The sequence below is a fragment of the Monodon monoceros genome, unplaced genomic scaffold (assembly GCF_005190385.1).
Source record: "Monodon monoceros isolate NGI ecotype Baffin Bay Population unplaced genomic scaffold, NGI_Narwhal_1 Super_Scaffold_6, whole genome shotgun sequence".
NCBI classification, from domain to species: Eukaryota; Metazoa; Chordata; class Mammalia; order Artiodactyla; family Monodontidae; genus Monodon; species Monodon monoceros.
In genome coordinates this window covers 83,903,494-83,916,077 of record NW_021703783.1, presented here as the reverse complement: position 1 = coordinate 83,916,077, position 12,584 = coordinate 83,903,494, and the positions used below count along the sequence as shown (strand labels likewise).

The following is a 12,584-nucleotide window of genomic DNA, read 5'->3' as shown; positions in this document are numbered from 1 at the left end:
CATACAGAGTGAAGTAAGTCAGAAAGAGAAAGACAAATACCATATGCCAACGCACATATATGGAATCTAAAAAAAATGGTACTGATGAACCTAGTGGCAGGGCAGGAATAACGACACAGACGTAGAGAATGGACTTGAGGACATGGGGGTGGGGGGAAGGGGAAGCTGGGACAAAGTGAGAGAGTAGCACTGACATATATACACTACCAAATGTAAAATGGATGGCTAGTGGGAAGCTGGTGCATAGCACAGGGATATCACCTCAATGCTTTGTGACAACCTAGAGGGGTGGGATAGGGAGGGCGGGAGGGAGGCTAAAGAGGGAGGGGATATGGGGATATATGTATACATATAGCTGGTTGACTTTGCTATATAGCAGAAACTAACACAACATTGTAAAGCAATTATATTCCAATAAAGATATTAAAAAAATTTTTTTTAATAAAAAAAATTTTTTTCTGAAACTCACTCACTTGATTGTTGAGATTATAGAGGTATCGAGACACAAATATATGAATGTTTCTCATAATTTCCAAGACATCCAGGCCCTACAAAACAATCCACAAAGAAGTTCTATTATTATTAGTTTAAAGTAATCAGACATATCAACATAGTGACTTACTGCTTATACAAAGTCTCCCAATATTTTAAAATTATTTTAAAGAACAACTATACAAAAAGTACAACCAAAGGTTAAAAAGAGCCTTCAGACATGTACAGTTAGGACTATCTGCTTGGGGAAATCTGACTGCTTGTTATCTTATTCCTTTTGTGTAGACAGGAACGGTTAAATTTAAAATTTCAAAGATCCATGACTCACAATCATTTTGCCACCACTCTTGAGAATATTTGTCTTCCCAAGGATCTTTTCTATATTTTTTGCAAAGTAAACTAATGGCCAGATTATAAAAATAGATTTTAGAATCTATTTTAGATTTTAGAATTCTAGAATTCTATTTTAGATTCTAAAAGATTCTAAAATAACAGCCAGATTCTGGCTATTATTCTATATATAACAGCCAGAATATGTGTATTATATATAAACAGTATACATTTATAAAATATATACTATTTTTCAGGCATTGTGCAAGGTTCTTTATATGGAATTCGCCAAAATGAGGTATTATTCTTCTTAATTCCACAGCTGAAGAAAATGAAGCTAAGGGAGTTCCGCAAGGAAACTAGGAAAAGGCAGATTTTAAAAAATCTAATTCCAAATCCTTATGCTTCTTTTAATCATACTAGACCACTTTTAATATACAAGTTACCTAACAAGAATCCTTCTTTCTTCAGTTATTACTCTAATACCTAATGGTATCATACAAACTGTTCCATAGCTTTTCTAATTGGGGCTCAAAGTAATATCACAATACCCCTTTGATTAAGCTTTTATTATAAATTTTCTCATGTTTTAATCTAAAAATTTATTTACTCATTTTTTTTCTCCCACATGAGCTGAGACTGTTTTTATTTATTTTTGTATCCCTAAATGTAGTTCAGCGTCTAGCATGTTTTCAGTAAATATTAAATTTATAAATAAATGAATGAAAGGATATACAAACTGATCCTGCAATTGGTCCCTATATATGCAGTAAGATGAATGAAAAATTATGATCTTCAACTTTTGGAACTGAATTAAGATTTTTTGGTAAACATTATCTGGATTATCTTAGAAAGAATTACATGCACATTAACTGAAAACAAACCTTTGCACTCATGAGATACTGCCATACTGTAAATCAGCTTATTGAATTAGTAAACCTAAATACTTGTTTGCACTCCTCATTTTAAGACAAATACAATTACATAAATTTAACCAATTTTCTAAGATATTAAAGCTTATATATTGTATTTAGGTTTAAAATCCTTAACTGTCACCTTGATTAAACTTTTTAAAATTCGGCAGAAGTCACCTCACTATCCCGACACGTTTCTGAAAAGCTGTATATAAATATATGTATATTTCAAATTTTCAACAAAAGGAAAAGTATAAACATTTGGAAGGCTGTGGTAAATTCTTTCATAAAGCAATTTAGCACCATCTAATTTTTTATTCTTCTCAAGTATGAGGTTTTTTCTTGGAATATAAACATGTACTATATAAAGTAAAAAGAAAGAATTTTTTTTAGAGAAATACTGTTATCATGCTACAATCAGACTATACCAAGAACAGTTTATACTATACCTGTTCCAAAGTCTGACTAGGAAGATGTGCCTCGGTCATAACCAATCCATAACGCTGAGTAGCTAAATTTCTCATTTCACTGTAAGTGGCCCAGTCGTGAAGAGCTACTGTCGTTAGATTGTAGAAAGTCTTGTCTAGGTAGTGAGTTACATAAGCTTAAAAAAAAAAAACCAATCAAAACTTTTCTGATTCATGAACAGCAGGAAAGGAAGAGAAATGAAACTAAAAAGGAAACAACCTGTCTTTGAACATTAAATTTCTTCCTTTAAAATAAGGTGCTAGGAAAATAAAAATGAAGAAACAAAAAGGAATTCAAGAATAAATGCACTAATACAAAGAAAGATTTTCTTAAGGTTTCGTTTTTGTTATTTGCTCTTTAACAGGGCAAACAGATATAGAATATGACCCTAAGAAGGAAACCAGAACACTCACCTCGAATGTCAATGAAACGATTGAAAAACCGAATTGGATTCAGAGAGAAAAAAAGGGCCAGGTCTTTCATGCCAACTTTGAAAGGGTTTCTGTCATCCAGCTTTAAATGAGTATGCACAGAAAGTCGCAGGTCCTTCTCTATTTCTTTGCACAACTTGTCCAGCAAATGCTATTCACAAAAGAATTGCTATCTTAATTTTTCAAAATAATATTCTAATTGTATTATTCTTCTAGGTGTCTATGTTCTCACTGTTAGAGCTTTAATATCTGTGCAATGATGAAAAAATGTGTCAAACTGGTTTAAGAGTCTAAATACTCTATGGTAAAATATTATTTTATTGGGAGAGTGAAATTATTTTGCTATCTATTGAAATCAATGATTATTTTTGACCAGGGAGCAGTTAGATGAGTTCTAATGAATTCATTAGTATTTTAAGTATAACACCCTTGAAAAAGAAATCAAAAGCTAACGTCGGATGGCTTCATTACAAGGAACGTGAATATATAATATAAAGCAAAAAATTTATAGAAACTGGCAACAAAGGAGGAAAGGTCCTGAGAATATGCAAGAGAGAAAAATTTTTTAAAGCTTCCTTGTAATAATCATTAAAAAAAAAAAATCACAAAACTCATTGAGCTAAAGGCAATGAAATTAATCATTTTTTCTGGTGTACCATGGGGTTCTAAGTACTGGCCAGACGTATCTTATTTTCTAAATACAAGTATTTAATATGAGAAATTATATTTAAAAATTTCACAATTTTATCAAACCTATATAAGGTTTATATTGTGAAGTTTACGCATTTTTAATTCCTCCCTGCATACAAAAATACTGCTAGTTGGAAATTTAATTTTAAAGCTATCAGTGTTTATAATACACACTTCATTAAAACAGGGACGGATGTACTATATTGCACTCAAATTATCTGTTACACAAGTAATAGGCTTTATACTTTTAAATATAAAATATTTCAGTCATTAGCTTTCCAAATGAAATTCAATAAAACATTAATAGTTAAGTTACCTTAACTATATGACCATTAGCTGCAGACAATAGTCAAACCAACTTTTCCATTTGTATTCTTCTAACAAACAGAACTTTAAATTCAAATATACTACTTACTAAAGTAAAAAAAAGTTTTCCAAATTCCTGGATTTCTATATTAAAAATTAGGAATTAAAGACCAATTTAGCACAATAGTGATAGTTCCTTTGTGATTTACAATAATAATCTTAAATTTGTGAAAACTTGCTTCAATCCAAAAAGTTTTTCTAAACATTGCATTCTAGACATGTTTTAAGCTTTTCAATCTCAAAATATGTTACCTCATTTAAAATTTCCATGATTTCCTTGTCATAGCAATCCAGAAGTACTTCATAGGACTCTAAATGCCTTGCATGCATCATAGCAGGTACACAGTCACGTAAAGCACTGAACATGTACTAAGACGAAAAGTAGAATGTACATGAATTTAGAAAAATTACATTTCTAAATTATATTACAAAAGTTAATCACCTACCTTAAAAGACAAAACCTCAATCTGAAGGCTTTTTTACACATGACTATCTTACTTTCCTAAGTAAGAGTTGAATTTTATTCTCAGAAGCATATACTTTAAGTATACAAAAAATGCACATTAACTTATCCTTTTCCTACCTTGATCATTCAAATACACTCATTTCCACAAAGAAATGGAAAGATCTGAACAACATATAACTTACTGACAAATAAGTCATATTATTTTGACACAAACTAAAACCCAGTGCAATGAGAATGATTAGGAATATGAGAAGAGTGAAATATATATTAATTCATTAGTAGTAATATAAAATTTATCTAAGACTATATAAATTTTATTGAATATGCATAGCACTGTTAAAAAACAGCATCAGCAGTTTTAAAACAGTTTATTAAATGATCTATTTTTAAATTAATTAAAGTGGTTTACACAGTGACTAAAAAAAATGATGGGTTTATTCTTTACATTATTCTTTACTTACATGTAATCTGGCTGCATCAACAGCATTTTCATATACATCATCTAAATAAATTGGGAAGACAGCTCGATGCCAGTATAAAAAACAACAGTCACATTGTGTTTGGACTCTACAATGTAAAGTAATAATTAGTGGTACCAAAATTGAAGTAACCCAAAAAAATAATAAAAGGAATGATATTATGTATCATAAGGGTAAAAGCTCTGTCTTACTCTTTTGTATTCCTTACATCATTTAACCCAAAATTAGTATAGAAAAGCCACAAAATAAATATTTTTCAAATTGAACAACAGTAACAAAACACTCCAATACCTGACACTGTCAAAATTCTGCAAATACACTTCAGTTTTAAAGCATACTTAAGAAACAATATAGGGTGGGATAGGGAGAGTGGGAGGGAGGCTAAAGAGGGAGGGGATATGGGGATATATGTGTACTTACAGCTCTTTCACTTTGTTGTGCAGCAGAAACTAACACAACATTGTAAAGCAATTATACTCCAATAAAGGTATTAAAAAATATATACAGATAACTTTGAGTTTAAAATAAATTTATTTTCAATATTATTTGATATGACTAGACTTACAAGACCTGCATCACATGCACCTGTCTCAAAGCTGAAACGGAGACTTTTCAAAAAACTGTGACCAAAACAATGACAACAACAACAAAAACCAGTCGCACTCAACCTGTCTATAATCTGTGCTAAGTGACTATCTCACACATTATCAGGCAACAAAATGATCATTAAGTATCTTAGAGTAAAGAAGGCTCAGTATTTCTACCAAGGGTGGAAAGTTAAATGCCACTAACTACAAAAATCTGAGCTTCTCAGAACAACAAAAACATCATGTTACAAATATGAGCATTAAATACAAATTGTGCTGAAACCTTAATTTGGCTGGGAATCAAAATTCAGAACACCCATTTTCCCATTAAGAAACTTACTGCTTGCTTAATAAAAAGAAAACAATAAAGCCACAGGAGCTATATAAATAAGCCTTCCAAAACCTAATTCATACTAGTGATTGGCTACCCAACAATGTAATTCAAATTCATGCCCCAAATAAAATTACAGAAGACTATGTGAGATGGCTCTAAGTCTCTCACAAATAGATGAAGTCTTGTTATAAAGCAGCAATTTTAAGTCCATCACAGATACACATCACAACAATCACAATAATGTTCCAGGGTCTGCCAGATGCTCTAAGGGCTATATCATATTTTCTCATGTGAGTTCTCCCAAAAGCTACATCCTTACTGTAGAAGCAAAGTTAAAGAAATATGATCGCTTGTCACAGTCTACTTTTAGTCACGCTAAAGAAGTTATGAACAGGAACTAATGGTCTACCTAAGTTATATTCCTTGTCTTGCTATCCTTAAAAAAAAAAAAAAAAGCCCTGATGTTTCCATTACCCCTATCTTTTGAGTATCATTACATATACCTACTTACCTTTCTCTAAGTTCACTGATAAGATCCAGCTTTTTCATGACTACTTGAAGTGGAAAGAGTTCTTCATCTTTAAATGTTTTCTATCAGGGAGGGGAAAAAGGCAGAGAAATTGCACTTGTAAGACAGGTTTCTTAGGTCAGTAATAAGGGAAGTGTGAAACCTCAGATCTCACTTTTATTCCATAAATAATAGCAATACACTTACCATTTGTGTGCCAACACTTAGTGCCAAAGAAACAATAAGTCGTCGTTGCTTTGTGCTTGGTCCATTTAGAGTGTTTTCAGCCAAAACTAGAGCAGAGAGCACATCAAGACGCTGTTCACTATATTTTTTGTCAGAAATTACTCTTTTCTTAAAGATAAAAGAAAACAGGAAATATCAGCTTTAAATCTGAGGCAATAACAAAAGATGCAGAAGAAAAATTTCTCAGTTATCTTTTCCATGATTCAATTTAAGAGCACTTAGACAAATACTTTCCCCGTTCAGCTTCTTGTGATAATGTTAGATGCTTTACTGCCATAACATTATCGCTGAGCACTGTCAGGGACAGCAAATTACTAGGCATGCTTCAAAATTACCGTATTGATGTAATAAGAAAATCATTTCTTAAAAGAAGATGCATCATATTTTTAAAATGCATAATATGTCATTTTTTAATAGAACTGTGTTAATGCTACAAGTTCAGAGTAAAGATAGCCCTGATCACTCTAAGTAAAATCATAAAATACCACGGAGATTATAACCAAGAATATTGTGTTTGAAGAAATGGAGTACACAGGTTTAACTAGAAAACACAAATAAAACAACAGGAAGGGCAAAATAGAAAGATGATATAATTATGCTGAATACATACGAACTTTCATACCTTGGCCACGGAAATAGAATTAAGAGCCTGATGCTGAAGGTGCTGTGTTATATGGGAGACTGAATCAGCCACAACCAGGCTTCTCCTGTAGAACATATGTTCTATTGCCTAAAAAGAATCACAAGTGATTTTATGAAAATCAACTCAAAACGTTTAGGTAAAATTATAGCATATCTTTATGACCTTGAGCTAGGTAAGACATTTGTAAATGAGATGCAAAAAGCACTACCATAAAGGATAAGACTGGTAAATTCAACTATATTAAATTAATGATTTCTATTTATCAAAAGTCACTATAAAGAAAATTAAAAGACAAGCCAACGTATGAGAAAATATCTGCCACACACAAGGGATTAGTACACAGAATATGTAAAGACACCAAACAAATTAAACACTCTTTTTTAAAAAAGGCAAAAATTTCAATAGATAACTGAACAAAAGACATGAATATATTCCTCACAAAAGAAACACAGTTAACAGTATTAGACAAGATACCATCATTAACAATCAGGGAAATGAATGTTAAGTATAAAATCATTTATAAACACCAATGTGCACGTGCACACACACACAAACACACACAAAAGGCCGATGATACCAATGTCGGTCAGTTAGGGAACAATGGGAAGTCTAATATATTGTGGGGGGTGTGTAAACTGATAGAACTACTTTGGAAAACAATCTGGCATCATCTTGAAAAGCTGATTATGTACATATCACAGAACCCAGCAATCCACTCACAGATATACAATACTTCAGAAAAACTTCTGCACAATTACACCAAGAGACATATACAAAAATGGCAACATTATTTATAATAGCAAAAACTGGAAAAAAACCCAAAAGTCCATCCCCAGGAAAGCTACACAGTAATGAAAATTAATGAACTACAGCTATTCATCCCAACATGGTTAAGTTCAAATAAAAAATTTTGAGTAAAATGAACCAAGCCAAAGAATACATGAAGAATACATTAATACAAATTTCAAAAACATAACTAAACAATGAATGGTTGATAGATTCATTCATATGTGGCAAACTAAAAAGAAACAAGGGAATGATAAAATTCAGGGCTGTGGTTCCTCTGAGGAGGTAGGATAGGATGCGATCAGGGAGGGACAACACAGGGGCTTTGAAAATATTGGTAACATTCTATTTCCTAAGTGGGATGATAGGTTTTTAAGTGTTTATTATTTTTAAAATTATGCTAATATATTAGATATAAGATATATATGCATCTATACATATATATACTTCTGTATTTGTATTTCATAAAAAATAAATATAACTGGTAATACCTTAAAGAAAAAAATGCTAAAAATCTAAAGACACAATCTCCAAACTATCTTTATTTCCTAAGCAAATCTAAAGCCACTATTAGCAGAAATTTACTAGCAAATCTTTATTTCAGTTTTTACAAAAGGTTAAAAGTGGGCTCTCCTGCCTGTAAGGAGTTTTTTTTTATTTATACAGAGTATGCTAAGAGCATTTTACCACATTTTCAAAAGTATTCAAATCCCAAAATTATAACACTTTCTCTAAATTACAAAATAAACAGCCTCTGCTGACTAGCCTCATATGCATTAGAATACTATAGAATAATATTAACGTCTCATTTTTTTTTTTTTTTTTCTTTGCGGTATGCAGGCCTCTCACTGTTGTGGCCTCTCCCGCTGCGAAGCACAGGCTCCGGACGTGCAGGCTCAGCGGCCATGGCTCACGGGCCCAGCCGCTCCGCGGCATGTGGGATCTTCCTGGACTGGGGCACGAACCCACGTCCCCTGCATCGGCAGGCGGACTCTCAACCACTGCGCCACCAGGGAAGCCTGTCTCATGTATTTTTAAAACTCATGCAACATGCTTAAAACTTCCGTAAGTAAAACTTTACCAATACTTAGGCTAATACCTTTTCATTTTCCTTCTTTTCTCTTTCACTACATGTTAACTTTTAATAAAGTTTATTGGCCATTCATAGAAAACTACTCAGAAATTTCTTTCAGTGGCTAGTTCCGTTATCCAACTGAGAGATGAGTACACTTTTCCATAATTTTTTTATTCTCATAATCAAGAAGTCAAATCTTAACCAAAAGAAAAAATCCTGCTTTAAGCTCGGGTCATTTCTCAATTATAATGGCAAGGTAAAATAATCTAAAACCTACCTTGAGAAGTTCAACAAGCCTGCATAATGCCTTAACTGATGTTTTGGTCATTGGCTTTTGCATGGACATGTAGAGATTCATTGTGGTTTTAATAATGGTACTAATACTATATGCATATAAAAAGCCCTATAAAAAATAATATAAAACATTGATTATAATCACAAGAAAAGGTTTCATTTCTTCAAGATTTCATTCTCTATGTAATAATAATTCTTCAACTTGCCAATAACTAGTGTTTTTAAAGTTCATTTTAAAGTCAGCTCTTAAGATTTTGAAATATTCTTTCTTATACAATGTTATACATGGTGGTTAAGTTTCAAAGCAGCCCTTAAAAGTTATGTAACCTACCACTTACCAGAAGTTTAGTAAGGTTGACATTACAGCATATAACCACAGTTAAAGAATCTTTCCATTAAAACAAGACTTTCAGAGGAATGATTTGGATGTCAGGAAGATAACTATTCATCCTTATCTTACCTGACAGGCAAGAGGATAAACACTCCTATCTGCTGCAGCTTAAGACAAGAGCTGAGGACTCTAAGGAAGTAGGAATTGAAAAATGAGAAGGAGAAAGAGAGCTGCTCTCTGGCCAGTACAGATATCCAACAGTATTTCTCAGTTCCAAGCGAATCCCCGTTTCTTTTTCACCCAGGACAATCCATACTATCCATCTGCTACCATGTCCCCTGCTATGCTGGTGCTATTCAGTCTTTCTCTCTTTCCAGCCCAATAAGAACAGATTCTCTCCTATCCTTCTATTTATGAAGGAAGCCACAGGTCTTGCAAGGTTTAAAAAAAAAATTTAGTGCTAGTAAACCCAGGGAAACAGTATAGAATACAAAACAGGAAAATGGGTATTACCTCTCAAATATATTTTCATTTAGATCCAAAAAGGACACAGAGAAACATAATGATGGAGATTCTTTAGGTTTATAAAGAAGGACCAAAAAAAGATACATGTACAGTTTAGAGATGAACTACGTTATTGTGAATATATCCAATGAGCCAGGGCAGAAGCTATATGCCAGTGATTCTCAACCTTTTTCTCCTGCTCTACCATCAGTAACAATGGCTCACTAAAGGAGTGATACCCAATGGGGGGAGAGGGGATTTTTGTGAACCAGTAATAGCTCTGTGATGAAGAGATGTGATAAAATTAAGAGAACTAAGAAATGAGAGAGAAGGTAGCATCCTAAGAGGTGACAATAAGACCAAAGCTTGGGGCATACATGCAGGAAAGAGCCACAAGTCTTACCTTGTCAGCTACAGGACTATTACACCAGACTCTGCCCTAGCGCAGCACTGGGAAAAGTTAAAAAGCAGAGACAAGGAAGAGCAAAAGTGTAACTCTAAGGCAGGTAAAAAAAAAAGGGAGTTTCTTTTTTGTGGGGGAAAGGGGGCAGAGAACTCATGGGCCAATACCACACCATTCCTTGATGGTCATTAATTTGTGAAGGACATTGACAAAAGATGTATTTTAAACATCTAAATGGGGAGGGGGGAGGTCTGGGGTCTGTTTCCGTTAACTGCAGAATAATTTGGACCAACCTTTCCACAGAAAACAACTAGGAAATCTGGGCAAAACATTTTAAAAATCTCTTGAAAAGCATCAAAGAGCTATCAAGAAAATAAGAAAATACAAGGCCAAGGCCTGGGAGAAGACAGAAACCCAAAGACATAAGCCTGGCATTTGCGGCTGCTTTCCCACAGAGGCATCTGCCCATTCCCAAAGAGGGTAGTAAAGACAGAAGCCAAACCCACAAGGGAAGGAGGGTAAAAATATGAGTCCATGGCCCATCAAGGAGGGGAGGGGGTCCTGGCAAATCACCTAGGCTCTGAGTTGGGTTCTTAAAAACTACCCCCTAGAAAGTAAGCATGAACTAGAATAGACAGCCGTCATAGAATTTAGTCATCTAAATTTAAGTCATCTCAATCTATGACTGGGCTGAGGTGATCTGGGTGCAGCTTGTCCTAGACTAGCTGTGTATCAGAAGCAAAAATTAAATCCTCTCTCTAGGAAGAAAAACAATACCCAGATCCTCAATTATATCTACAGTTTTTCCATATACAACATGCGTTATTAAAAATAACAAGGCATACAAAGAGATAAGACATATCCAAAAACAAACAACAACAAAAAATAGATAATAGAAAGACCTAGATAATGAAATTATTAGACATGGGCTTCAAAATAGTTATGTTGAATATGCTGAAGAAATAAAACACAAAATTATTTCAGAAAACAACTGGAAACTATAAAAAAGAAACAAACTGAAAAGTAAAATAATTAAAATTAAGAACTCAGAAAAAAATAAGAAGTCAGCAGATGGGTTTAATAGCAGGTTAGATGTAACTGAAAAAATAATTAGAACAGAAAGAGAATAGAACAGAAATAGTACTTAAAGAGTTAATGACTGAGAATTTTCCAGAAATTCCAGAAGCTCTACAAATCCCAAGCAGCACAAACACAAAGAAAACCACACATAGGTTCATCAAAGTAATAATATCGCTAAAAACCAAAAAGTAAATCTTATAAGCAATTAAACAAAGACACATATTGAAAAAGCAACAAAACTGACAGCTGACTTCTCAACAAAAACAAAATTAAATGAAATACTAACAGGTATTCTGCAAGTAGAAAGATGAGGAGATGCAGGAAGGATAAAAAACAACAGAATGGGTAAATACATGGGTAAATCTAAATGAATACTATTAAAAACAACAGCAACAATGCCTTATAAGATTTAAAATATATACAGAATCAAAATACACAGCAGCAGCACAGGTGAGAGAGGGATAAATAGAATTCAAGTGGCTTAAGATCCTTATACTGTCTGGAAAGTGGTGAAACTACTAATTTATATTGGAGTTGAATGTTCAATAATGCATCTTAGTATCTCTACATTAACCACTAAAAAAAGAGTAAAATACTGAATTAACAAACCAATAGAAGGAAGAATGAAATAATAAAAATAATTCAAAAGAGAGCAAGAAAGGAAAAGAATAGGGACACAGAACAAGTGAGACAAATAGAAAGCAACTAATCAGGTGCTAATTTTAAATCTAAATATCAGTATTGACATATACAGAAAACGGTTTTATTGGGGAGAAATACAGGCTGCTTATAGGAGACACACATTAAAAAAAGAAGTCAAACAGGATGCAAGTAAAAGGATGACAACAGATGGACCATATAGACCTTAATTAAAAGAAAACTGGTACAGCTATGTTACTATCACACACAAAAGACCTATGACAAAAAGCATTACTAGAGATAAAAAGGGACATGTCACAATGATAAAAGGTTTGACTCACCAGTAAACTATAACAATTCTAAATGTTATGCAACCAGTAAACTATAACAATTCTAAATGTTATGCACTTGCTTCGTCTCAAAATATATAAAACAAAAGCTGACAAAGCTACGAAGGATAAATAGAAAAATCCACAATAATAGTGGGAGATTCTAACCCAGCTGTCTCAGTAACTGAT

The 12,584-nt window shown here is 33.0% G+C and overlaps 1 protein-coding gene across 8 annotated transcripts in view; it reads right to left on the bottom strand.

The window, feature by feature from the left end:
- The window catches only part of WASHC4 (WASH complex subunit 4), a 67,242-nt gene that overhangs the window by 34,075 nt on the left and 20,583 nt on the right, over window positions 1–12,584 (bottom strand). For all 8 annotated transcript variants that reach the window (XR_003791014.1, XR_003791013.1, XR_003791016.1 and 5 more), the window contains exons 15-23: window positions 9,093–9,218; window positions 6,934–7,041; window positions 6,273–6,419; window positions 6,069–6,148; window positions 4,619–4,724; window positions 3,944–4,060; window positions 2,618–2,786; window positions 2,186–2,340; window positions 474–548 (exon numbers count right to left, since the gene is read on the bottom strand). Coding sequence is in view for 4 of the 8 variants with exons in the window: in XM_029204368.1 (XP_029060201.1) it covers window positions 474–548; window positions 2,186–2,340; window positions 2,618–2,786; window positions 3,944–4,060; window positions 4,619–4,724; window positions 6,069–6,148; window positions 6,273–6,419; window positions 6,934–7,041; window positions 9,093–9,218 (1,083 nt within the window). In the remaining 4 variants the exon portion in view is untranslated. The remainder of the gene's footprint in view (window positions 1–473; window positions 549–2,185; window positions 2,341–2,617; window positions 2,787–3,943; window positions 4,061–4,618; window positions 4,725–6,068; window positions 6,149–6,272; window positions 6,420–6,933; window positions 7,042–9,092; window positions 9,219–12,584) is intronic.